Source organism: Oncorhynchus tshawytscha, linkage group LG25, assembly GCF_018296145.1.
Source record: "Oncorhynchus tshawytscha isolate Ot180627B linkage group LG25, Otsh_v2.0, whole genome shotgun sequence".
Taxonomy (NCBI): Eukaryota; Metazoa; Chordata; class Actinopteri; order Salmoniformes; family Salmonidae; genus Oncorhynchus; species Oncorhynchus tshawytscha.
In genome coordinates, this window is record NC_056453.1 from 47,608,566 (window position 1) to 47,636,547 (window position 27,982).

Below are 27,982 nucleotides of genomic sequence, written 5' to 3' on the forward strand. Positions count from 1 at the left end.
TTAACCAGGTAGGCAAGTTGAGAACAAGTTCTCATTTACAATTGCGACCTGGCCAAGATAAAGCAAAGCAGTTCGACAGATACAACGACACAGAGTTACACATGGAGTAAAACAAACATACAGTCAATAATACAGTAGAAACAAGTCTATATACGATGTGAGCAACTGAGGTGCGATAAGGGAGGTAAAGGCAATAAATAAATAAAAATAATGGGGTGCAAAGGAGCAAAATTAATTAATTAATTAAATACAGTAGGGAAAGAGGTAGTTGTTTGGGCTAAATTATAGCTGGGCTATGTACAGGTGCAGTAATCTGTGAGCTGCTCTGACAGTCGGTGCTTAAAGCTGGAGAGGGAGATAAGTGTTTCCAGTTTCAGAGATTTTTGTAGTTCGTTCCAGTCATTGGCAGCAGAGAACTGGAAGGAGAGGCGGCCAAAGAAAGAATTGGTTTTGGGGGTGACTAGAGAGATATACCTGCTGGAGCGTGTGCTACAGGTGGAAATGCTATGGTGACCAGCGAGCTGAGATAAGGGGGGACTTTACCTAGCAGGGTCTTGTAGATGACATGGAGCCAGTGGGTTTGGCGACTGGAGATGGAGATGTTTGATATGGGTCTGGAAGGAGAGTTTACAGTCTAACCAGACAATAACAGCCGGTCTCCATAATACCTGTTTGAATAGCAGTTAGACGCTCCTTTTATCCTCTCCTGACTGCAAGAGCTGTTATAAAAATAGAATGAATAAAATGGCCATCCCCATTCAGGTCTATGATGGCTTAATGGGGGGACTGGAAGCCGTTGGGCGTCCCCCCCATGATGGCTTAATGGGGGGACTGGAAGCCGTTGGGCGTCCCCATGATGGCTTAATGGGGGGACTGGAAGCTGTTGGGCGTCCCCATGATGGCTTAATGGGGGGACTGGAAGCCGTTGGGCGTCCCCATGATGGCTGAATGGGGGACTGGAAGCCGTTGGGCGTCCCCATGATGGCTTAATGGGGGACTGGAAGCCGTTGGGGGACTGGAAGCCGTTGGGCGTCCCCATGATGTCTTAATGGGGGACTGGAAGCCGTTGGGCGTCCCCATGATGGCTTAATGGGGGACTGGAAGCCGTTGGGGGACTGGAAGCCGTTGGGCGTCCCCATGATGGCTTAATGGGGGACTGAAACCGTTGGGCGTCCCCATGATGGCTTAATGGGGGACTGGAAGCCGTTGGGCGTCCCCCATGATGGCTTAATGGGGGACTGGAAGCCGTTGGGGGACTGGAAGCGTCCCCCATGATGGCTTAATGGGGGACTGAAGCCGTTAATGGGGGACTGTGTCCCCCCATGATGGCTTAATGGGGGACTGGAAGCCGTTGGGCGTCCCCATGATGGCTTAATGGGGGACTGGAAGCCCCCATGATGGCTAAATGGGGGACTGGCATCCCCCATGATGGCTTAATGGGGGACTGGAAGCCGTTGGGCGTCCCCATGATGGCTTAATGGGGGACTGGAAGCCGTTGGGCGTCCCCATGATGGCTTAATGGGGGGACTGGAAGCCGTTGGGCGTCCCCATGATGGCTTAATGGGGGACTGGAAGCCGTTGGGCGTCCCCATGATGGCTTAATGGGGGACTGGAAGCCGTTGGGCGTCCCCATGATGGCTTAATGGGGGACTGGAAGCCGTTGGGCGTCCCCATGATGGCTTAATGGGGGACTGGAAGCCGTTGGGCGTCCCCATGATGGCTTAATGGGGGACTGGAAGCCGTTGGGCGTCCCCATGATGGCTTAATGGGGGACTGGAAGCCGTTGGGCGTCCCCATGATGGCTTAATGGGGGACTGGAAGCCGTTGGGCGTCCCCATGATGGCTTAATGGGGGACTGAAGCCGTTGGGCGTCCCCATGATGGCTTAATGGGGGACTGGAAGCCGTTGGGCGTCCCCATGATGGCTTAATGGGGGACTGGAAGCCGTTGGGCGTCCCCATGATGGCTTAATGGGGGACTGGAAGCCGTTGGGCGTCCCCATGATGGCTTAATGGGGGACTGGAAGCCGTTGGGCGTCCCCATGATGGCTTAATGGGGGACTGGAAGCCGTTGGGCGTCCCCATGATGGCTTAATGGGGGACTGGAAGCCGTTGGGCGTCCCCCATGATGGCTTAATGGGGGACTGGAAGCCGTTGGGCGTCCCCATGATGATGGCTTAATGGGGGACTGGAAGCCGTTGGGCGTCCCCCCATGATGGCTTAATGGGGGACTGGAAGCCGTTGGGCGTCCCCATGATGGCTTAATGGGGGACTGGAAGCCGTTGGGCGTCCCCCCCCATGATGGCTTAATGGGGGACTGGAAGCCGTTGGGCGTCCCCATGATGGCTTAATGGGGGACTGGAAGCCCCCATGATGGCTTAATGGGGGACGTCCCCCCATGATGGCTTAATGGGGGACTGGAAGCCGTTGGGCGTCCCCATGATGGCTTAATGATGGCTTAATGGGGGGGACTGGAAGCCGTTGGGCGTCCCCATGATGGCTTAATGGGGGACTGGAAGCCGTTGGGCGTCCCCCATGATGGCTTAATGGGGGACTGGAAGCCGTTGGGCGTCCCCCCCCATGATGGCTTAATGGGGGACTGGAAGCCGTTGGGCGTCCCCATGATGGCTTAATGGGGGACTGGAAGCCGTTGGGCGTCCCCATGATGGCTTAATGGGGGACTGGAAGCCGTTGGGCGTCCCCCCCATGATGGCTTAATGGGGGACTGGAAGCCGTTGGGCGTCCCCATGATGGCTTAATGGGGGACTGGAAGCCGTTGGGCGTCCCCCCCCATGATGGCTTAATGGGGGACTGGAAGCCGTTGGGCGTCCCCCCATGATGGCTTAATGGGGGACTGGAAGCCGTTGGGCGTCCCCATGATGGCTTAATGGGGACTGGAAGCCGTTGGGCCCCCCCCATGATGCTTAATGGGGGACTGGAAGCCGTTGGGCGTCCCCCATGATGGCTTAATGGGGGACTGGAAGCCGTTGGGCGTCCCCCCATGATGGCTTAATGGGGGACTGGAAGCCGTTGGGCGTCCCCATGATGGCTTAATGGGGGACTGGAAGCCGTTGGGCGTCCCCATGATGGCTTAATGGGGGACTGGAAGCCGTTGGGCGTCCCCATGATGGCTTAATGGGGGACTGGAAGCCGTTGGGCGTCCCCCATGATGATGGGGGACTTAATGGGGGACTGGAAGCCGTTGGGCGATGGCCCCATGATGGCTTAATGGGGGACTGGAAGCCGTTGGGCGTCCCCATGATGGCTTAATGGGGGACTGGAAGCCGTTGGGCGTCCCCCATGATGGCTTAATGGGGGACTGGAAGCCGTTGGGCGTCCCCATGATGGCTTAATGGGGGACTGGAAGCCGTTGGGCGTCCCCCCCCATGATGGCTTAATGGGGGACTGGAAGCCGTTGGGCGTCCCCCCCATGATGGCTTAATGGGGGACTGGAAGCCGTTGGGCGTCCCCCATGATGGCTTAATGGGGGACTGGAAGCCGTTGGGCGTCCCCCCCCATGATGGCTGGGGGACTGGAAGCCGTTGGGCGTCCCCATGATGGCTTAATGGGGGACTGGAAGCCGTTGGGCGTCCCCATGATGGCTTAATGGGGGACTGGAAGCCGTTGGGCGTCCCCATGATGGCTTAATGGGGGACTGGAAGCCGTTGGGCGTCCCCCCCATGATGGCTTAATGGGGGACTGGAAGCCGTTGGGCGTCCCCATGATGGCTTAATGGGGGACTGGAAGCCGTCCCCCCATGATGGCTTAATGGGGGACTGGAAGCCGTTGGGCGTCCCCATGATGGCTTAATGGGGGACTGGAAGCCGTTGGGCGTCCCCATGATGGCTTAATGGGGGACTGGAAGCCGTTGGGCGTCCCCCCCATGATGGCTTAATGGGGGGACTGGAAGCCGTTGGGCTGGAAGCCGTTGGGCGTCCCCATGATGGCTTAATGGGGGGACTGGAAGCCGTTGGGCGTCCCCATGATGGCTTAATGGGGGGACTGGAAGCCGTTGGGCGTCCCCATGATGGCTTAATGGGGGGACTGGAAGCCGTTGGGCGTCCCCATGATGGCTTAATGGGGGGACTGGAAGCCGTTGGGCGTCCCCATGATGGCTTAATGGGGGGACTGGAAGCCGTTGGGCGTCCCCATGATGGCTTAATGGGGGGACTGGAAGCCGTTGGGCGTCCCCATGATGGCTTAATGGGGGACTGGAAGCCGTTGGGCGTCCCCCCATGATGGCTTAATGGGGGACTGGAAGCCGTTGGGCGTCCCCATGATGGCTTAATGGGGGACTGGAAGCCGTTGGGCGTCCCCCATGATGGCTTAATGGGGGACTGGAAGCCGTTGGGCGTCCCCATGATGGCTTAATGGGGGACTGGAAGCCGTTGGGCGTCCCCATGATGGCTTAATGGGGGACTGGAAGCCGTTGGGCGTCCCCATGATGGCTTAATGGGGGACTGGAAGCCGTTGGGCGTCCCCATGATGGCTTAATGGGGGACTGGAAGCCGTTGGGCGTCCCCCATGATGGCTTAATGGGGGACTGGAAGCCGTTGGGCGTCCCCATGATGGCTTAATGGGGGACTGGAAGCCGTTGGGCGTCCCCATGATGGCTTAATGGGGGACTGGAAGCCGTTGGGCGTCCCCATGATGGCTTAATGGGGGACTGGAAGCCGTTGGGCGTCCCCATGATGGCTTAATGGGGGACTGGAAGCCGTTGGGCGTCCCCATGATGGCTTAATGGGGGACTGGAAGCCGTTGGGCGTCCCCATGATGGCTTAATGGGGGACTGGAAGCCGTTGGGCGTCCCCCATGATGGCTTAATGGGGGACTGGAAGCCGTTGGGCGTCCCCATGATGGCTTAATGGGGGACTGGAAGCCGTTGGGCGTCCCCATGATGGCTTAATGGGGGACTGGAAGCCGTTGGGCGTCCCCATGATGGCTTAATGGGGGACTGGAAGCCGTTGGGCGTCCCCATGATGGCTTAATGGGGGACTGGAAGCCGTTGGGCGTCCCCATGATGGCTTAATGGGGGACTGGAAGGGGTTGGGCGTCCCCATGATGGCTTAATGGGGGACTGGAAGCCGTTGGGCGTCCCCATGATGGCTTAATGGGGGACTGGAAGCCGTTGGGCGTCCCCATGATGGCTTAATGGGGGACTGGAAGCCGTTGGGCGTCCCCCATGATGGCTTAATGGGGGACTGGAAGCCGTTGGGCGTCCCCATGATGGCTTAATGGGGGACTGGAAGCCGTTGGGCGTCCCCCCCCATGATGGCTTAATGGGGGACTGGAAGCCGTTGGGCGTCCCCCCCCCATGATGGCTTAATGGGGGACTGGAAGCCGTTGGGCGTCCCCCCCATGATGGCTTAATGGGGGACTGGAAGCCGATTGGGCGTCCCCCCCCATGATGGCTTAATGGGGGACTGGAAGCCGTTGGGCGTCCCCATGATGGGGGACTTAATGGGGGATGGCTTAATGGGGGACTGGAAGCCGTTGGGCGGACCCCCCCATGATGGCTTAATGGGGGACTGGAAGCCGTTGGGCGTCCCCATGATGGCTTAATGGGGGACTGGAAGCCGTTGGGCGTCCCCATGATGGCTTAATGGGGGACTGGAAGCCGTTGGGCGTCCCCCATGATGGCTTAATGGGGGACTGGAAGCCGTTGGGCGTCCCCCCCCATGATGGCTTAATGGGGGACTGGAAGCCGTTGGGCGTCCCCCCCCATGATGGCTTAATGGGGGACTGGAAGCCGTTGGGCGTCCCCCCATGATGGCTTAATGGGGGACTGGAAGCCGTTGGGCGTCCCCCATGATGGCTTAATGGGGGACTGGAAGCCGTTGGGCGTCCCCCCCATGATGGCTTAATGGGGGACTGGAAGCCGTTGGGCGTCCCCCCATGATGGCTTAATGGGGGACTGGAAGCCGTTGGGCGTCCCCATGATGGCTTAATGGGGGACTGGAAGCCGTTGGGCGTCCCCATGATGGCTTAATGGGGGACTGGAAGCCGTTGGGCGTCCCCATGATGGCTTAATGGGGGACTGGAAGCCGTTGGGCGTCCCCATGATGGCTTAATGGGGGACTGGAAGCCGTTGGGCGTCCCCATGATGGCTTAATGGGGGACTGGAAGCCGTTGGGCGTCCCCATGATGGCTTAATGGGGGACTGGAAGTCCCCATGATGGCTTAATGGGGGACTGGAAGTCCCCCCCATGATGGCTTAATGGGGGACTGGAAGCCGTTGGGCGTCCCCATGATGGCTTAATGGGGGACTGGAAGCCGTTGGGCGTCCCCATGATGGCTTAATGGGGGACTGGAAGCCGTTGGGCGTCCCCATGATGGCTTAATGGGGGACTGGAAGCCGTTGGGCGTCCCCCATGATGGCTTAATGGGGGACTGGAAGCCGTTGGGCGTCCCCCCTGGAAGCCGTTGGGCGTCCCCATGATGGCTTAATGGGGGACTGGAAGCCGTTGGGCGTCCCCCCCCATGATGGCTTAATGGGGGACTGGAAGCCCCATGTTGGGCGTCCCCCCATGATGGCTTAATGGGGGACTGGAAGCCGTTGGGCGTCCCCCATGATGGCTTAATGGGGGACTGGAAGCCGTTGGGCGTCCCCCATGATGGCTTAATGGGGGACTGGAAGCCGTTGGGCGTCCCCATGATGGCTTAATGGGGGACTGGAAGCCGTTGGGCGTCCCCATGATGGCTTAATGGGGGACTGGAAGCCGTTGGGCGTCCCCATGATGGCTAAATGGGGGACTGGAAGCCGTTGGGCGTCCCCATGATGGCTTAATGGGGGACTGGAAGCCTTTGGGCGTCCCCCATGATGGCTTAATGGGGGACTGGAAGCCGTTGGGCTTCCCCATGATGGCTTAATGGGGGACTGGAAGCCGTTGGGCGTCCCCATGATGGCTTAATGGGGGACTGGAAGCCGTTGGGCGTCCCCATGATGGCTTAATGGGGGACTGGAAGCCGTTGGGCGTCCCCATGATGGCTTAATGGGGGACTGGAAGCCGTTGGGCGTCCCCATGATGGCTTAATGGGGGACTGGAAGCCGTTGGGCGTCCCCCATGATGGCTTAATGGGGGACTGGAAGCCGTTGGGCGTCCCCCCCATGATGGCTTAATGGGGGGACTGGAAGCCGTTGGGCGTCCCCCCCATGATGGCTTAATGGGGGACTGGAAGCCGTTGGGCGTCCCCATGATGGCTTAATGGGGGACTGGAAGCCGTTGGGCGTCCCCATGATGGCTTAATGGGGGACTGGAAGCCGTTGGCGTCCCCCCATGAATGGGGGACTGGAAGCCGGGGGGGACTGGAAGCCGTTGGGCGTCCCCATGATGGCTTAATGGGGGACTGGAAGCCGTTGGGCGTCCCCCCATGATGGCTTAATGGGGGACTGGAAGCCGTTGGGCGTCCCCATGATGGCTTAATGGGGGACTGGAAGCCATTGGGCGACCCCCCATGATGGCTTAATGGGGGACTGGAAGCCGTTGGGCGTCCCCATGATGGCTTAATGGGGGACTGGAAGCCGTTGGGCATCTCCATGATGGCTTAATGGGGGACTGGAAGCCGTTGGGCGACCCCCATGATGGCTTAATGGGGGACTGGAAGCCGTTGGGCGACCCCCATGATTGCTTAATGGGGGACTGGAAGCAGTTGGGTGCTCCCCCATGATGGCTTAATGGGTGGACTGGAAGCCGTTGGGCGTCCCCCCATGATTGCTTAATGGGTGGACTGGAAGCAGTTGGGTGTGTCCCCTATGATGGCTTAATGGGGGACTGGAAGCCGTCGGGTGTCCCACCCCCTCTGATGGCTTAATGGGTGGACTGGAAGCCGTTGGGCGTCCCCCTATGATGGCTTAATGGGGGACTGGAAGCCGTTGGGCGCCCCCATGATGGCTTAATGGGGGACTGGAAGCCGTTGGGCATCCCCCCCTATGATGGCTTAATGGGTGGACTGGAAGCCATTGGGCGTCCCCATGATGGCTTAATGTGGGGACTGGAAGCAGTTGGGTGTGTCCCCCTATGATGGCTTAATGGGGGGACTGGAAGCCGTCGGGTGTCCCACCCCCCTCTGATGGCTTAATGGGTGGACTGGAAGCCGTTGGGCGTCCCCCCCTATGATGGCTTAATGGGGGGACTGGAAGCCGTTGGGCGCCCCCCCCCCCATGATGGCTTCATGGGGGGACTGGAAGCCGTTGCAAGTGTACCCATAGGAACAAAGCAGGAAGTGCATCAATATGTGCTGTGATTTGTTGATTCAACTCAAACTGACATTAACAAAAAAATACATTGACCAACATCATTTGAATGAACATTCTACATTACCATGGAAATGATTACATCACAATACCAGGCAGCCATTGTTACTGAACACATGCGTTTACTAATCAAATTGCAGTGGTGTAAAGTACTGAAGTAAAAAATACTTTAAAATACTACTTCATTTGTTTTTTGGAGGGTATGTGTACTTTACTATTTATATTTTTGACAACTTTTACTTTACTACATTCCAAAAGAAAATAATAGTTTTTAGTACATACATTTATACTTTTTTCTCTGACCTTGTTTTTGAAAGAAATGCAAATCTATTGTCCATTAAAATAACATTGAATTGATCAGAAATACAGTGTAGACATTGTTAAAGTTGTAAATGACTGTTGTAGCTGGAAACGGTTGATTTTTAATGGAATATCTACATAGGTGTACATAGGCCCATTATCAGCAACCATCACTCCTGTGTTCCAATGGCACGTTGTGTTAGCTAATCCAAGTATATAATTTTAAAAGGCTAATTGATTAACTGATTAAAGAAGCAATAAAACTGGCCTTTAGACTACTTGAGTATCTGGAGCATCAGCATTTGTGGGTTCGATTACAGGCACAAAATGGCCAGAAACAAAGAACTTTCTTCTGGAACTTGTCAGTCTATTCTTGTTCTGAGAAATGAAGGCTGTTCCATGCGAAAAATGTATAAATACGTTTTTAATGTTGTAAATGACTATTGTAGCTGGAAACGGCTGATTTTTAATGGAATATCTACAGAGGTGTACAGAGGCCCATTATCAGCAACCATCACTCCTGTGTTCCAATGGCACGTTGTGTTAGCTAATCCAAAATGTGTCATTTTAAAAGCAAAAGCAATTTTTCGCATGATCAGACCAGAGGACATTTCTCCAAAAAGTACGATCTTTGTCCCCATGTGCAGTTGCAAACCGTAGTCTGGCTTTTTTATGGCGGTTTTGGAGCAGTGGCTTCTTCCTTGCTGAGCGGCCTTTCTGGTTATGTCAATATAGGACTCGTTTTACTGTGGATATAGATACTTTTGTACCTGTTTCCTCCAGCATCTTCACAAGGTCCTTTGCTGTTGTTCTGGGATTGATTTGCACTTTTCACACCACAGTACGTTCATCTCTAGGAGACAGAACGCGTCTCCTTCCTGAGAGGTATGATGGCTGCGTTGTCCCATTGTGTTTATACTTGCGTACTATTGTTTGTACAGATGAACGTGGTACCTTCAGGCATTTGGAAATTGCTCCCAAGGATGAACCAGACTTGTTGAGGTCTACAATTCTTTTCTCTGAGGTCTTGACTGATTTCTTTTGATTTCCCATGATGTCAAGCAAAGAGGCACTGAGTTTGAAGGTAGGCCTTGAAATACATCCACAGGTATACCTCCAATTGACTCAAATTATGTCAATTAGCCTATCAGAAGCTTCTAAAGCCATGACATAATTTTCTGGAATTTTCCAAGCTGTTTAAAGGCACAGTCAATGTAGTGTATGTAAACTTCTCACCCACTTGAATTGTGATACAGTGAATTATAAGTGAAATATTCTGTCTGTAAACAATTGTTGGGAAAATGACTTGTGTCATGCAAAGTAGATGTCCTAACTGACTTACCAAAACTATAGTTTGTTGACAAGAAATGTGTGTAGTGGTTGAAAAACGAGTTTTAAAGACTCCAGCCTAAGTGTATGTAAACTTCCGACTTCAGCTCTATTCTGTTTGTGTGTGCATGTATATATATATATATAGATTTTTACGGTTATTATATTTTCTTGTCAGTCTTGATCCGTAACCATCGGTTACACAGCGATACAGTACTGGTACCAGCCCTATTTTTGAGTCACAACATTGTGCGTGATGGACCGACGCAAAGAAAAACTCAACTGGTGTTTTGACCTCCAAGAACTCATATGTGTCTTTCAGAAACAACTGGTGTTTTGACCTTCAAGAACTCATGTGTCTTTCAGAAACAACTGGTGTTTTGACCTTCAAGAACTCATATGTGTCTTTCAGAAACAACTGGTGTTTTGACCTTCAAGAACTCATATGTGTCTTTCAGAAACAACTGGTGTTTTGACCTTCAAGAACTCATATGTGTCTTTCAGAAACAACTGGTGTTTTGACCTTCAAGAACTCATATGTGTCTTTCAGAAACAACTGGTGTTTTGACCTTCAAGAACTCATGTGTCTTTCAGAAACAACTGGTGTTTTGACCTTCAAGAACTCATGTGTCTTTCAGAAACAACTGGTGTTTTGACCTTCAAGAACTCATGTGTCTTTCAGAAACAACTGGTGTTTTGACCTTCAAGAACTCATATGTGTCTTTCAGAAACAACTGGTGTTTTGACCTTCAAGAACTCATGTGTGTCTTTCAGAAACAACTGGTGTTTTGACCTTCAAGAACTCATATGTGTCTTTCAGAAACAACTGGTGTTTTGACCTTCAAGAACTCATGTGTCTTTCAGAAACAACTGGTGTTTTGACCTTCAAGAACTCATATGTGTCTTTCAGAAACAACTGGTGTTTTGACCTTCAAGAACTCATATGTGTCTTTCAGAAACATGCTCATGCCTTATGCTAATGAAACAAAGTGTTGAATATTTTTTTTTTTTATTTATCAATTCATCTTTTGCCGTTTGTGGTTCACAGGAGAATCGTGTCAGAGTATGAGAAGACCATTGCACAGATGATTGGTGAGTGTTTCTCTGAACATACAGCTACAGTCATACTGTCCCATCCCCAGCGAAGTTCAGGGGTTTTAATACTTTACAATTATTGTCTTGAACGTTATGACAACATTTAGATCTGTGCCTAAATAAAACCAATGTAATTATTTACTATTCACAACTCACTATTTAACATCACAGGGGATTTAACATCACAGAGGATTTAACATCACAGGGGATTTAACATCACAGGGGATTTAACATCACAGAGGATTTAACATCACAGGGGATTTAACATCACAGAGGATTTAACATCACAGGGGATTTAACATCACAGGGGATTTAACATCACAGAGGATTTAACATCACAGGGGATTTAACATCACAGGGGATTTAACATCACAGAGGATTTAACATCACAGGGGATTTAACATCACAGGGGATTTAACATCACAGAGGATTTAACATCACAGGGGATTTAACATCACAGGGGATTTATATCAATATTTGGTTCATTCTCCATTACCTCACAAACTGTTCAGTATGTTAAGACAAAACATTTTATGTGCCTAAATTCATTATTTTGTCAAAATGAAACACTAAATCTGAATCTGCTATTGACGTAAACTGTGTTACCACCTCTAATGCAGCAAAGGCTTTCACCCTTCAATTTGTTAAAATAAATACATCTTATTAAGCTCTCCCCCTCCTCCTCCTCTCTCCACCTCCTCTCTCCCGCTCCTCCTCCTCTCTCCTCCTCCTCTCTCCACCTCCTCTCTCCCGCTCCTCCTCCTCTCTCCTCCTCATTCCACCTCCTCTCTCCCGCTCCTCCTCCTCTCTCCTCCTCTCTCCACCTCCTCTCTCCCACTCCTCCTCCTCTCTCCTCCTCCTCTCTCCCGCTCCTCCTCCGCTCTCCACCTCTGCTCTCCTCCTCCGCTCTCTTCCTCCGCTCTCCTCCTCCTCCTCCTCTCTCCCCCTCCGCTCTCCTCCCCCTCTCTCCACCTCCTCTCTCCTCCTCCGCTCTCCTCCTCCTCTCTCCTCCTCCTCCTCTCTCCACCTCCGCTCTCCTCCTCCTCTCACCTCCTCCTCTCACCTCCTCCTCCTCTCTCCTCCTCCTCTCTCCTCCTCCTCTCCACCTCCGCTGTCCTCCTCCTCTCTCCTCCTCCTCTCTCCACCTCCTCTCTCCACCTCCGCTCTCCACCTCCTCTCTCCTCCTCCTCTCTCCTCCTCCTCTCTCCTCCTCCGCTCTCCAGCCTCACTTTTCCATTCCACATCAAACCCACAAGATTCACTCCTCGTCCTGTTTATCTTGCAACTCTTGTTCATTTCTCCCTTTCCACCTCTGGACATTTCTGAAGCTCTGCTCTGATTTGCGCTACTTGATGATTTCATCCCATTATTCACACAGCACCAGGGGAGGGGTCAACTCCATTATTCACACAGCACCAGGGGTGGGGTCAACTCCATTATTTACACAGCACCAGGGGTGGGGTCAACTCCATTATCCGTATAGCACCAGGGGAGGGGTTAACCCCTCCCCTGGTGCTGTGTAAATAATGGAGTTGACCCCACCCCTGGTGCTGTGTGAATAATGGAGTTGACCCCTCCCCTGTACAACACTGAAGGAGCGATGCTTTTCTTCTAACACTCAGAAACGGCTCTCTCACCTGTCTGGCAGGGTTGGAGTCATTTCCATTTCAATTCACTCAATTCATGAAGTAAGTTGAAATTCCTATTCCAATGTTCCTCAAATATGAGACACGTGAAATGTGGAATTTCTGTTGAAATGGAATTGATCCCAACTCATGTGTCCTGCACCCTCCCAGCTTGACTTATAACACAACCCCTTATTTTGTGTTCCTGCTCCCGTCTCGGCCTGTTCCTATTGTGTAAACTCTCTCTAACAGGGCTGCCAGGTGAGTATCGAGGACGCTACCCATTAGTTGCTTGTGTCTCCAGATCACATCCGTCTGTTAAAGAGAGAGAGAGAGAAAACTCTCTTCGTCTCGTGACATTTGTCTTTACATTGTTTGTTGTCTTTCACTTTTCAACATTTCTTTGTCAGGAAACTGGTGGTACTATACCTTTAATTCATTTCTACAATGCACAGCACCAGCTTTTCTTAAAGGAGCCTTTCTGTCATATGCAAAGCAGGGCCCTTTAAAGGCTCCTTTCACTCAAAAATGTGATTTTTCCTGTGTTTTATATATATATTTCAACACTGTGATGTTGTGAAATTATGAAAATTATGATAATGTCCTTTTTGTGTAAGAGCTGTTTGAAAAGACGGCCTGAAATGTTCAGCCTGTTTTGATGAGATGGAGTTTTGGCCTGCCTGGTGACATCACCATGTGGTAAATTAGTTAATTAACCAATAAGAAATAGAGTTCCAAACCTCTCTGCCAATAACAGCTAGTTTTCAGTTTTCCCCTCCCCACTCAGACCACTCCCAAGGGCTAATTGTACTTCAGTTTCTTCTTCAACTGAAGTCCATAACTATGTGAGTTCAAAACCACGCACGCACACACACACACACACACACACACACACACACACACACACACACACACACACACACACACACACACACACACACACACACACACACACACACACACACACACACACACACACACACAATCACACGCACACACACACACACACTTGTACAACTAACCTGTGTGGGGGGGCACAATTTAGTCCCTAACCTTTAACCCTAAACTCGTAAGCTAAACATTTATATATATGTTTGACTACTTTTACACTACATTCCTAAAGAAAATGATGTACTTTTTACTCCATACATTTTTCCTGACACCCAAAAGAACTCGTTATATTTTGATTAGCATGACAGAAAAATTGTCCAATTCATGCACTTATCAAGAGAACATACCTGGTCCTCCCTACTGCCTCTAATCCGGAGGACTCACTAAACAGAGAACATCCCTGGTCATCCTTACTGCCTCTGATCTGGAGGACTCACCAAACAGAGAACATCCCTGGTCATCTCTACTGCCTCTGATCTGGAGGACTCACTAAACAGAGAACATCCCTGGTCCTCCCTACTGCCCCTGATCTGGAAGACTCACTAAACAGAGAACATCCCTGGTCATCCTTACTGCCTCTGATCTGGAGGACTCACTAAACAGAGAACATCCCTGGTCCTCCCTACTGTCTCTGATCTGACAGACTCACCAAACAGAGAACATCCCTGGTCATCCTTACTGCCTCTGATCTGGAGGACTCACTAAACAGAGAACATCCCTGGTCCTCCCTACTTCCTCTGATCTGGAGGACTCACTAAACAGAGAACATCCCTGGTCCTCCCTACTGTCTCTGATCTGACAGACTCACCAAACAGAGAACATCCCTGGTCATCCTTACTGCCTCTGATCTGGAGGACTCACTAAACAGAGAACATCCCTGGTCCTCCCTACTTCCTCTGATCTGGAGGACTCACTAAACAGAGAACATCCCTGGTCATCCTTACTGCCTCTGATCTGGAGGACTCACCAAACAGAGAACATCCCTGGTCATCCTTACTGCCTCTGATCTGGAGGACTCACTAAACAGAGAACATCCCTGGTCATCCCTACTGCCTCTGATCTGGAGGACTCACTAAACAGAGAACATCCCTGGTCATCCTTACTGCCTCTGATCTGGAGGACTCACCAAACAGAGAACATCCCTGGTCATCCTTACTGCCTCTGATCTGGAGGACTCACTAAACAGAGAACATCCCTGGTCATCCCTACTGCCTCTGATCTGGAGGACTCACTAAACAGAAAGTCTTCGTTTGTAAATGATGTCTGAGTGTTGGAGTGGGCCCCTGGCTATCTGTAAATAAAAACAATACAATTGTATTTATACGTAATTCTGGTTTGTCTAATTTAAGGAATTTGAAATTATTTATACTTTTACTTTTGATACTTAAGTATATTTACAATGGGGCAAAAAAGCATTTAGTCAGCCACCAATTGTGCAAGTTCTCCCACTTAAAAAGATGAGAGAGGCCTGTAATTTTCATCATGGGTACACTTCAACTATGACAGACAAAATGAGGAAAAAAATCCAGAAAATCACATTGTAGGATTTTTAATGAATTTGTTGGTGGCTAAATACTTTTTTGCCCCACTGTAAAACCAAATAATTTAAAACTTTTACTCAAGTAGTATTTTACTGGGTGACTTTCACTTTTACTTCAGTCATTTTCTATTTCTTTACTTTTACTCAAGTATGACAATTAGGTACTTTTTCCACCACTGTGTATCAATGTATCAGAGACAAAACAAAAACAAAAAATGTGTCACTGTCCCAATACTTTTTGAGCTCACTGTTGATAAGGGCGTTTCAAACATCGGGGAGACGTTTTATGTCGTAGCTGCCCTGAACAAACTCGCCGGGTTCACCTATTTCAAGGTCTTACTGACTCAGGTATGTTAGCTGTGGGATAGTTCAAATACATGCTCCCAGAGGTTTGACAGAAGTCTCAGGTATAAATAAACCCTGGTCACCTGTACACTAAACACTGCTGGGAAAAGGTTAACCCACTGAGAGGGGGAGGGGGGGGTCAGAATGTCCCAGTTTGTTGCTTTTCTCTGAAGTCCCCTTTTGGGCCTCGTTCATTTCGCTCATCGTTCAGTGTTTGTTCTGTCTGCATGCTTCACACAGAAACACAAGGTTTTATCAACATTGCCTTCGTGCTAAAATGTCCCTAATGCGTCATTAACTAATGTAGGAATACGTAGTAGTAGGAATTTACTCCGTTTTTTGTATTTTATTGATGTCAAATCCATTCTCTAAAATTTCTCAATGAATGTAGTTACCAGTGTGTCTCTGTTTAGCCTCATTTATACTTGGCGCTAACATGCATCCTTAGTCCTGATCCTGTCCGCATTCTGATCATTTTCTAAAATATGTTATGTTTACACATGGTACTAAAATGTCTCTAATATTCGTCGACTGTGTCCGCATTGTGACCGGATCTCTTGGTCCCTCTGTATACAAACTATACACGCGTAAGATGTCCAGACACAATGATTGGCTGACTGCCTCCGGAGGCGGGTCAGGAAGATCGGATCACAATTAGTCTTTTAATCATCGACATCTGATAGGACAATGTGGGCACAATCAAAATCTGGTTTAAGACAATTAAGATTAAGACAATGGATACATGTCAGAACCTGGTATAAACAGGGCGTGAGTGTGTATATGTAAGCATGTGTGTGTGTGTCGATATTCATATTCCTGTCTGTGTGTGTGTGTGTGTGTGTGTGTGTGTGCGTGCGTACATGTTTTAGTGTCTTTTGTGTGTGTGCTGTGTGTGTGTCCCGTGTCGTCCCTATTCCTGTCTGTGTGTGTGTGTGTGTGTGTGTGTGTGTGTGTGTGTGTGTGTGCATGTTTTAGTGTCTTTTGTATTTGTGTGTGCAGAATCAGGACCACCATCTCATCTGTGTCCTCCCTCTCCTCTCTCTGTCCTCCCTCTCCTCTCTATCCTCCCTCTCTATCCTCCCTCTCCTCCCTCTCCTCTCTCTATCCTCCCTCCATCCCTCTCCTCTCTCTATCCTCCCTATCCTCTCTCTATCCTCCCTAACCTCTCTCTCTATCCTCCCTCTCCTCCCTCTCCTCCCTCTCCTCTCTCTCATTCCTCCCTCTCCTCCCTCTCCTCTCTCTCATTCCTCCCTCTCCTCTCTCTCTATCCTCCATATCCTCTCTCTCTGACCTCCCTCTCCTCTCTCTATCCTCCCTATCCTCTCTCTCTGTCCTCCCTCCATCTCTCTCCACTCTATATCCTCCCTCTCCTCTCTATATCTCTCCTCTCTCTATCCTCCCTATCCTCTCTCTCTATCCTCCCTCTCCTCCCTCTCCTCTCTCTATCCTCCCTCCATCCCTCTCCTCTCTCTATCCTCCCTCCCTCCATCCCTCTCCTCTCTCTGTCCTCCCTCTCCTCTCTCTCCTCTCTCTCTGTCCTCCCTCCATCTCTCTCCTCTCTATATCCTCCCTCTCTTATCTCTATCCTCCTATCCTCTCTCTATCCTCCCTCCCTCCATCCCTCTCCTCTCTCTATCCTCCCTCTCTCCACTCTCTCTCCTCCCTCTCTCCCTCTCCTCTCTCTCTCTGTCCTCCCTCCCTCCATCTCTCTCCTCCCTCTCCTCTCTCTATCCTCCCTCCATCCCACTCCTCTCTCTATCCTCCCTCTCCTCTCTCTATCCTCCCTCCATCTCTCTCATCTCTCCAACCTTTGTCCCTCCATCTCATGTCTCTCTCCGTCCTCTCTCTCTGTCCTCTCTCTTTCCTCCCTCCCTCCAGACGATGAGCAGAAGGATAAGTCTCTGTCTCACCACACCATCCAGCAGCTGACCGTAGAGAAGGACCAGGCTCTTTCAGACCTCAACTCAGTAGAGAAAAGTCTGGCTGAACTGTTCAGACGATACGAGAAGCTGAAGGACGTCCTCGAGGGCTACCGCAAGGTAGTGTAAATTAGGATAGGGGCATCTTCATATGAGACCCTTTCAAACACAGTCTCTCTGTGCGTGTTACCATTCAAACACAGTCTCTCTCTGTGTGTGTGTGCGTTTGTGTGTGCTATAGTTGATTGGAGGTCTTTTGTACTGAAACGCTAAATCAGGTGTGTCTTTCTGGCTGTGCGTCTCCCCATCAGAATGAGGAGGTGTTGAAGAAATGTGCTCAGGAGTACCTGTCCCGGGTGAGGAAGGAGGAACAGCGTTACCATGCCCTGAAGATCCATGCTGAGGAGAAACTAGACAGGTGAGTCCTGATGGACCTCCCTCCCCTCTGGAGAAACTAGACAGGTGAGCCCTGATGGATCTCCCTCCCCTCTGGAGAAACTAGACAGGTGAGTCCTGATGGGCCTCCCTCCCCTCTGGAGAAACTAGACAGGTGAGTCCTGATGGGCCTCCCTCCCCTCTGGAGAAACTAGACAGGTGAGTCCTGATGGACCTCCCTCCCCTCTGGAGAAACTAGACAGGTGAGTCCTGATGGACCTCCCTCCCCTCTGGAGAAACTAGACAGGTGAGTCCTGATGGGCCTCCCTCCCCTCTGGAGAAACTAGACAGGTGAGCCCTGATGGATCTCCCTCCCCTCTGGAGAAACTAGACAGGTGAGTCCTGATGGGCCTCCCTCCCCTCTGGAGAAACTAGACAGGTGAGTCCTGATGGGCCTCCCTCCCCTCTGGAGAAACTAGACAGGTGAGTCCTGATGGGCCTCCCTCCCCTCTGGAGAAACTAGACAGGTGAGCCCTGATGGATCTCCCTCCCCTCTGGAGAAACTAGACAGGTGAGTCCTGATGGGCCTCCCTCCCCTCTGGAGAAACTAGACAGGTGAGTCCTGATGGGCCTCCCTCCCCTCTGGAGAAACTAGACAGGTGAGCCCTGCAGATCCATGCCTCTGGAGAAACTAGACAGGTGAGTCCTGATGAGCCTCCCTCCCCTCTGGAGAAACTAGACAGGTGAGTCCTGATGGGCCTCCCTCCCCTCTGGAGAAACTAGACAGGTGAGTCCTGATGGGCCTCCCTCCCCTCTGGAGAAACTAGACAGGTGAGCCCTGCAGATCCATGCCGAGGAGAAACTAGACAGGTGAGTCCTGATGGACCTCCCTCCCCTCTGGAGAAACTAGACAGGTGAGTCCAGACCTAATGGTCATGTAGTCTTTCTACACAGCCAGGTGGATGGACCTCCCTCCCCTCTGGAGACACTAGACAGGTGAGTCCAGACCTAATGGTCATGTGGTCTTTCTACACAGCCAGGTGGATGGACCTCCCTTTCCTCTGAGTCTGGTTCCTCTCTAGGTTTCTTCCTTCTCTGATGTTTTTTTCCCTCTTCACTCGGCTTCAATTCATTTGTTGATAAAAGCTGATGAGATGACGACTGTTGCTTTGCCATCTAAACCAGGGGTTTTCCAGTGTTTTAATGTTAATGTCTGGTGTTGTTGTGTTTTCATCAGGAGTGTAACACTTAAAAGACTTGGGCAAAGTAGAATCAACAACCTCTGTATCGTTCAAGACTGTTGCTTTGTGAGAAGGTGTTTAAGTACACGGATAGCCATTTTGATGTAAATGATCGGCTGAAAATGACCAAGGGCCTTGCCTTGGCTCCGAGTCAGAGCAGGTAGGCCATGGCCCAGTGATTACGTGGGTGCCGGCCCAAGTAGATAGAAACAGAAAAGTCTGAGCCTTTTTTGGGGGGTAAAACACTAGGGTGAATCCTCAATGGAATTGTTACCATAAAGTCTGTGTCCCTCTCCTAACCCCCAGGGCGAACTCTGACATCGCCCAGGTGAGGATGAGGGCTCGTCAGGAGACAGCAGCATACCAGGCCTCTCTCAGGAAGGAGACCATGAAGGTGGACTCACTGGAGAGAACCCTAGAGCAGAAGGTACAATCACACACGCACGCACACACACAAACACACGTGTGTGAAAGACTGCATTCAAACCCAGGTGTCCTGCATGCCACAAGCCTATGTTAGCCCTCTGAGCCAAAAGCCAAGATGGAAGTCTTCAGTCTTGACAGGACGGAGCCCACGTCTCCTGTCAGCTTTTCAGAGGGATGTACAATAACCTCTTGGTTTTGTCTCTCTTCCTTAAAAGAACAAAGAGATCGAAGAGCTGACCAAGATCTGTGACGAGCTGATCGCCAAGATGGGGAAGAGCTAGCAACGCTGAACACGTCCTGCCCATGTCTCCAGGGCCTCAGGGGGACTGAGTGGTCGAGGAAAACAGAAGAAGCAGAGAGGAAGTTTCCTTCTACTCCCATCCCTGGACAGATGGATTTGACGGACAGCTGAGGATGTTCGACACTACTGACAGACTATTTCCATGTATCTACTGGCAACATCGCCCCCAAGAGTATTGGAGGGTAACTCCTGGTCAATGGCTTCCTCACCATGTACAGTTTGATGTGCCAATGTGTACCACGTATCCTGTATCAATGGTTTGGTGAAAGGGACTTAAAAATGGTTGTCATGAATGAGAGAGAGAGTGTGTGGGTCGTGGGTCGTGGGTCGTGGGTCGTGGGTCGTGGGTCGTGGGTCGTGGGTGGTTGTGTGTGTGTGTGATAGAAAGAAAGAGCATTGATTAAAGACATCAAATGATGTGAAAGAAAAACAGCAATATTGTGTGTGCAAGTATATATATGGACCTCCTCCCCTCTGCACACTAATATTGGTTTTTCTTATATATGTGGTATATATATATATATATATATATATATATACACACTGAGTGTACAAAATATTAAGAACACCTTCCTAATATTGAGGCCCCCTTTAGCCATCAGAACAGGCTCAATTCGTCAGGTCATGAACTCTACAAGGTGTTGAAAGTGTTCCACAGGGATGCTGGCCCATGTTGACTTCAGTACCTCGTTCCACAGGGATGCTGGCCCATGTTGACTTCAGTACCTCGTTCCACAGGGATGCTGGCCCATGTTGACTCCGAAACCTCGTTCAAAGGCACTTATGTTTTTCCCATTCACCCTCTGAATGGCACACATACACAATCCATGTCTCAAATGTCTCAGGGCTTAAAAATCCTTCTTTAACCCGTCTCCTCCCCCTTCATCTACACTGATTAAAGTGGATTTAACAAGTGACATCAATAAGGGATCATAGCTTTCACCTGGATTCACCTGGTCAGTCTGTGTAATGGAAAGAGCAGGTGTTCCTACTGTTTTGTCTACTCACTGTAGATGACAGACTAAATCAATGAATCGTTCAGTTAATAAGAGAACTGCACGTGGAAGTGTCAACATATAAACTTGTTGTTGTTGTTGTAAATAGGTAATGGGGCTGATTAGAATGATTCTAATAAAAATACACTATTCTGTCCATTTAAATGTCTTCGTGAAATCTTTGAGATGCTTTTTGCTGCATATTTCAGGGCATAACTTTCTTATTTTTAATTTGGATATTATTTATAATGAAAAAAAGTCATTGTTACTGTAGTAATCAGCTGTTGGGACAGAGGGCTGTTCATTAATTACATGAATTACATTTCTGACCGGTATGTCACAGTTGATGTCTTCACACGGTGGCAGCCATTGAGAGAGAAAAATAAAAGAGCTCTGCACAGCTACACACCTGGGTTCAGGATTTGAAATCGTTCGACGTTTGTTCTAGCCTGGCCCGGGAGTGACAAATTGCAGGTTCGAGACTATTTGTTTGGTCTCTTAAAGCCAGGAAAGGTCGATCGAGCACAGATAAAGTCATTGAAATGATTTCGAATAGTGTTTGAACCCAGGTCTCATCTGCTTACAATAAAGGATGGCAATTAAATACATGGGCTGTAGCTTCTTTCAAACGACAAATGGATGCATCTTAAAGAGTTCAAATTCTAGACCTCGGATTAAAATGGTCAAATCAAATCAAATTTTATTTGTCACATACACATGGTTAGCAGATGTTAATGCGAGTGTAGCGAAATGCTTGTGCCTCTAGTTCCGACAATGCAGTAATAACGAGCAAGTAATCTAACTAACAATTCCAAAAAAACTACTGTCATACACAGTGTAAGGGGATAAAGAATATGTACATAAGGATATATGAATGAGTGATGGTACAGAGCAGCATAGGCAAGATACAGTAGATGATATCGAGTACAGTATATACATATGAGATAAGTATGTAAACCAAGTGGCATAGTTAAGTGGCTAGTGATACATGTATTACATAAGGATGCAGTCGATGATATAGAGTACAGTATCAACGTATGCATATGAGATGAACAATGTAGGGTAAGTAACATTATATAAGGTAGCATTGTTTAAAGTGGCTAGTGATATATTTACATCATTTCCCATCGATTCCCATGATTAAAGTGGCTGGAGTAGAGTCAGTGTCATTGACAGTGTGTTGGCAGTAGCGAGGAAAACAGAAGAAGCAGAGAGGAAGTTTCTCAATGTTAGTGGTGGCTGTTTAGCAGTCTGATGGCCTTGAGATAGAAGCTGTTTTTCAGTCTCTCGGTCCCAGCTTTGATGCACCTGTACTGACCTCGCCTTCTGGATGGCAGCGGGGTGAACAGGCAGTGGCTCGGGTGGTTGATGTCCTTGATGATCTTTATGGCCTTCCTGTAGCATCAGGTGGTGTAGGTGTCCTGGAGGGCAGGTAGTTTGCCCCCGGTGATGCGTTGTGCAGACCTCACTACCCTCTGGAGAGCCTTACGGTTGAGGGCGGTGCAGTTGCCATACCAGGCGGTGATACAGCCCGCCAGGATGCTCTCGATTGTGCATCTGTAGAAGTTTGTGAGTGCTTTTGGTGACAAGCCGAATTTCTTCAGCCTCCTGAGGTTGAAGAGGCGCTGCTGCGCCTTCCTCACGATGCTGTCTGTGTGAGTGGACCAATTCAGTTTGTCTGTGATGTGTATGCCGAGGAACTTAAAACTTGCTACCCTCTCCACTACTGTTCCATCAATGTGGATGGGGGTGTTCCCTCTGCTGTTTCCTGAAGTCCACAATCATCTCCTTAGTTTTGTTGACGTTGAGTGTGAGGTTATTTTCCTGACACCACACTCCGAGGGCCCTCACATCCTCCCTGTAGGCCGTCTCGTCGTTGTTGGTAATCAAGCCTACCACTGTTGTGTCGTCCGCAAACTTGATGATTGAGTTGGAGGCGTGCATGGCCACGCAGTCGTGGGTGAACAGGGAGTACAGGAGAGGGCTCAGAACGCACCCTTGTGGGGCCCCAGTGTTGAGGATCAGCGGGGAGGAGATGTTGTTGCCTACCCTCACCACCTGGGGCGGCCCGTCAGGAAGTCCAGTACCCAGTTGCACAGGGCGGGGTCGAGACCCAGGGTCTCGAGCTTGATGACGAGCTTGGAGGGTACTATGGTGTTGAATGCCGAGCTGTAGTCGATGAACAGCATTCTCACATAGGTATTCCTCTTGTCCAGATGGGTTAGGGCAGTGTGCAGTGTGGTTGAGATTGCATCGTCTGTGGACCTATTTGGGCGGTAAGCAAATTGGAGTGGGTCAAGGGTGTCAGGTAGGGTGGAGGTGATATGGTCCTTGACTAGTCTCTCAAAGCACTTCATGATGACGGATGTGAGTGCTACGGGGCGGTAGTCGTTTAGCTCAGTTACCTTAGCTTTCTTGGGAACAGGAACAATGGTGGCCCTCTTGAAGCATGTGGGAACAGCAGACTGGTATAGGGATTGATTGAATATGTCCGTAAAACACCGGCCAGCTGGTCTGCGCATGCTCTGAGGGCGCGGCTGGGGATTCTGGGCCTGCAGCCTTGCGAGGGTTAACACGTTTAAATGTCTTACTCACTTCGGCTGCAGTGAAGGAGAGAATGTTTCCATTGCAGGCCGTGTCAGTGGCACTGTATTGTCCTCAAAGCGGGCAAAAAAGTTATTTAGTCTGCCTGGGAGCAAGACATCCTGGTCCGTGACTGGGCTGGGTATCTTCCTGTAGTCCGTGATTGACTGTAGACCCTGCCACATACCTCTTGTGTCTGAGCCGTTGAATTGAGATTCTACTTTGTCTCTGTACTGGCGCTTAGCTTGTTTGATAGCCTTGCGGAGGGAATAGCTGCACTGTTTGTATTCAGCCATGTTACCAGACACCTTGCCCTGATTAAAATGGTTCGTGCCTTCAGTTTCACAAAGAAGGCACAACATCAAAAGATGTTGAATTGACTACGTTTTTTATTAAATGTATAATTTATCACTTGGACCAGCAACACGGTTGCTGGGCGACAGCAGTAGCTAGCTAGTAGCATGAGAGCAGCTGTAGCTAGCTTTTTATTGTTTTTAACCAGGTAATTCAGTTATGAACAAATTCTTATTTACAATGACGACCTAGGAACAGTGGGTTAACTGCCTGTTCAGGGGCAGAACGACAGATTTGTACCTTGTCAGCTCGGGGATTTGATCTTGCAACCGTACAGTTACTAGTCCCAACACTCTAACCACTAGGCTACCTGGCTCTAACCACTAGGCTACCTGGCTCTAACCACTGACATCTAGCTACATGTGTAGCCAGTAACTAGATGAGCAGTGTCCATTTCATGTTTTAGCTAGCTATGTTTCATTAAAGAAAGAAGCTAACTAGGATATATTGTCAACATCGGTACAGTCTCGTTGGCTTGCAGCTACTGGCTAGTTGGCTAGCTAACTGGCTATAATAGCAGCCAAGGATGTTCGCTAGCTTTATTTGTTTGTGCTCTGATTTAGTTCACACAGATGACTTATGAAGTCATATGAAAAACTCTCCATAGCCAAATATACCTATCTGGCTAACTTCCTTTGCTTGTAGCTTGCTTCTCATATCTCTGGTTTTAGCTAGCTAGCAGCAGGTAGCCTAGTGGTTAGAGGCAGGTAGCCTGGTGGTTAGAGGCAGGTAGCCTGGTGGTTAGAGACAGGTAGCCTAGTGGTTAGACCATTGGGCCAGTAACCGAAAGGTTGCTAGATCGCATTCCTGAGCTGACGAGGTAAAAATCTGTCGTTCTGCCCTTGAACAAGGCAGTTAACCTGCTGTTCCTAGTCATTGTAAATAAGAAGTTGTTCTTAACTGTCTTGCCTAGTTAAATAAAGGATAAATAATAAAAATACATACAGTACACAACACACCTCCAGGCTGCGGGACTATCATTTGTTTTTCAACAGGACAATGACCCAACACACCTCCAGGTTGTGTAAGGGCTATTTGACCAAGAAGGAGAGGGGTGAAGTGCATCAGATGACCTGGCCTCCACAATCACCCGACCTCAATCCAATTGATGGTTTGGGATGAGTTGGATCGCAGAGTGAAGGAGAAGCAGCCAACACGTTCCCAGCATATGTAACCCGATTCAGGAAACTAGGTACTAGCGTATGTCGCAATTCATGTACTTTAAAAAAAAAGTTTTTTTATCAAAATGTGTTTTTTGGAAGAAATGTCTTCTCGATTATTTGAACTTTCATGTGTCTTAATATCAAACTTGTATGTCATCTGTAAATACGAATAAAGTTGTTAAATTAAGAGCAACGTTAGTTTAGCCATGGAAAAAGTCAGGAACCTTCCCGCTAGCTATGATTGGCTGAGATAATGAGTGGGCTGGACATGCCGAGAGAGGAGTTTGTATTGGTCTGCGGTGTTGTATGTTGTGTCTACAAAATGAGCTGCTCTTTATGCCTAGCTAGTCCTTTCTACTGCAGTTTTTTTTCAAAATATGTAACGTTAGGAGAATTGCAAATATGTTGCTACTGGTCTCAATAACATTGCTGCCCTGAATTTATCAGGCGCTATCGACAATAAGTCTGTGGATCTCTTATAAAAGAGGCTGCAGTCTGTGACTCTCTGTCGCGGCCGTTTGTAGAATTAATAACGGACCAAGGCGCAGCGAATGTAGAGTTCCACATAATTTATTATAAAGTGAAACTTAGCAAAACAAACAATAAACGAACCACAAACCGTGACAACAGAGGTGCTACGTGAACTTACTCAAAACAATATCCCATAACACACAGGCGGAAAAAATGCTACGATTACCAGCTGCCTCTTGGGAACCAAAACACCAACATTGAAAATATAAGCTAGACTAACCCCCTAGTCATGCCCTGACCTACTCTACCATAGAAAATATAAACTAGACTAACCCCCTAGTCATGCCCTGACCTACTCTACCATAGAAAATATAAACTAGACTAACCCCTAGTCATGGCCTGACCTACTCTACCATAGAAAATATAAACTAGACTAACCCCTAGTCATGCCCTGACCTACTCTACCATAGAAAATATAAACTAGACTAACCCCTAGTCATGCCCTGACCTCTACTCTACCATAGAAAATATAAACTAGACTAACCCCTAGTCACACCCTGACCTACTCTACCATAGAAAATATAAACTAGAAAATATAGAGTCAGCTACCATCCTCAGTAGGAGTGGCTACCATCCCATAGAAAATATAAACTAGACTAACCCCTAGTCACGCCCTGACCTACTCTCCCATAGAAAATATAAACTAGACTAACCCCTAGTCATGCCCTGACCTACTCTACCATAGAAAATATAAACTAGACTAACCCCTCAGTAGTCATGCCTGACCTAGGGGTGGCTCTACCATAGAAAATATAAAGTAGACTAACCCCCTCAGTCATGGCCTGACCTAGGGGTCTACCATGGCTATAGAGTCAGTAGGAGTGGCTAGAAAATATAAACTAGACTAACCCCTAGTCATGCCCTGAGGAGTAGCTATAATAGAGTAACCTATAGAGTCAGCTCTACCATAGAAAATATAAACTAGACTAACCCCTATAGAGTCAGCTACCAGTCATGCCTATGACCAGCTACCATCCTCAGTAGGAGTGGCTATCTATCCTCAGTAGGAGTGGCTATAGAAAATATAGAGTCAGTAGGACTAAGTCAGCTAGTAGGATGGCCTCCTCAGACAGCTACCATCCTCAGAAAATGGCTAAAGTCAGCTACCATCCTCAGTAGTCATAGCCTGACCTACTCTACCAGCTACCATAGAAAATATAAAGTAGACTAACCCAGTACCATCCTCAGTAGACCTATAGAGTCAGCTACCATCCTCAGTAGGAGTGGCTATAGAGTCAGAAAATATAAACTCAGACTAACCCCAGTCAGTAGGAGTGGCCTGAGTCAGCTACCATCCTCAGTAGAAAATATAAACTAGACTAACCCCTAGTCTATGCCCTGACCTATCTACCATAGAAAATATAAACTAGACTAATCCCAGTAGTCATGCCCCTCAGTGACCTATAGAGTCAGCTACCATCCTCAGTAGAAAATATAAACTCAGTAGGAGTGGCTAGTCATGCCTACCATCCTCTAGTAGGAAAATGGCTATAGAGTCCTACTCTACCTCAGTAGAAAATATAAACCTCAGACTAACCCCTAGTCATCCTCAGCCCTGACCTATAGAGTCAGCTACCATCCTCAGTAAATGGCTAAACAGTAGACTAAAGAGTCAGCTATCATCCTCAGTAGGAGTGGCTATAGAGTCAGCTACCATCCTCAGTAGGAGTGGCTATAGAGTCAGCTACCATCCTCAGTAGGAGTGGCTATAGAGTCAGCTACCATCCTCAGTAGGAGTGGCTATAGAGTCAGCTACCATCCTCAGTAGGATGGCTATAGAGTCAGTAGGAGTGGCTATAGAGTCAGTAGGAGTGGCTATAGAGTCAGTAGGAGTGGCTATAGAGCCAGCTACCATCCTCAGTAGGAGTGGCTATAGAGTCAGCTACCATCCTCAGTAGGAGTGGTTATAGAGTCAGTAGGAGTGGCTATAGAGTCAGTCAGCTACCATCCTCTGTAGGAGTGGCTATAGAGTCAGCTACCATCCTCAGTAGGAGTGGCTATAGAGTCAGCTACCATCCTCAGTAGGAGTGGCTATAGAGTCAGCTACCATCCTCAGTAGGAGTGGCTATAGAGTCAGCTACCATCCTCAGTAGGAGTGGTTATAGAGTCAGCTACCATCCTCAGTAGGAGTGGCTATAGAGTCAGTAGGAGTAGCTATAGAGTCAGCTACCATCCTCAGTAGGAGTGGCTATCGAGTCAGCTACCATCCTCAGTAGGAGTGGCTATAGAGTCAGCTACCATCCTCAGTAGCTTTCCATCTAAGTTGTCAATGCCAGCAGGTTTGTCTTTATTGATCGATAACAATAATTTTTCCACCTCTCACAAACTAACTTTACAAAATTCAAACTTGCACGGCTTTTCATTCATTATTTGTTTTTTTTAATGCATGAATACGATGGCTCACTGTTCGTTGTTGGCATTTCCTGACTAACGTTGTTTTGAATTTGTCAGGAGGTCCAACCGGCCTCACAACCGCAAACCACGTGTAACCACGCCAACCCAGGACCTCCAACATCCAGCTTCTTCACCTGCGGGATTGTGCTTATTGTCCAAATTCGGCTTAAGGTAGAGAAATTAACATTCAAATCTCTGGCAACAATTCTGGTGAATGTTCCTGCAGTCAGTATGCAAATTGCAGGCTCCCTCAAAACTTGACACATCTGTGACATTGTGTTGTGACAAAACTGCACATTTTAGAATGGCCTTTTATTGTCCCC

General features: G+C 49.1%; 1 protein-coding gene across 1 annotated transcript in view; it reads left to right on the forward strand.

Moving 5' to 3' along the window:
• Positions 1-20,059, forward strand: part of LOC112240580 (transforming acidic coiled-coil-containing protein 2) — a 110,472-nt gene extending 90,413 nt beyond the window's left edge. The window contains exons 16-21 of the mRNA XM_042305849.1: positions 10,930-10,973; positions 12,854-12,862; positions 17,256-17,416; positions 17,608-17,714; positions 19,219-19,339; positions 19,554-20,059. Coding sequence (XP_042161783.1) covers positions 10,930-10,973; positions 12,854-12,862; positions 17,256-17,416; positions 17,608-17,714; positions 19,219-19,339; positions 19,554-19,619 — 508 coding nt within the window. The 3' untranslated portion in view covers positions 19,620-20,059. The remainder of the gene's footprint in view (positions 1-10,929; positions 10,974-12,853; positions 12,863-17,255; positions 17,417-17,607; positions 17,715-19,218; positions 19,340-19,553) is intronic.
• The last annotated feature ends 7,923 nt before the right edge of the window (positions 20,060-27,982 follow it).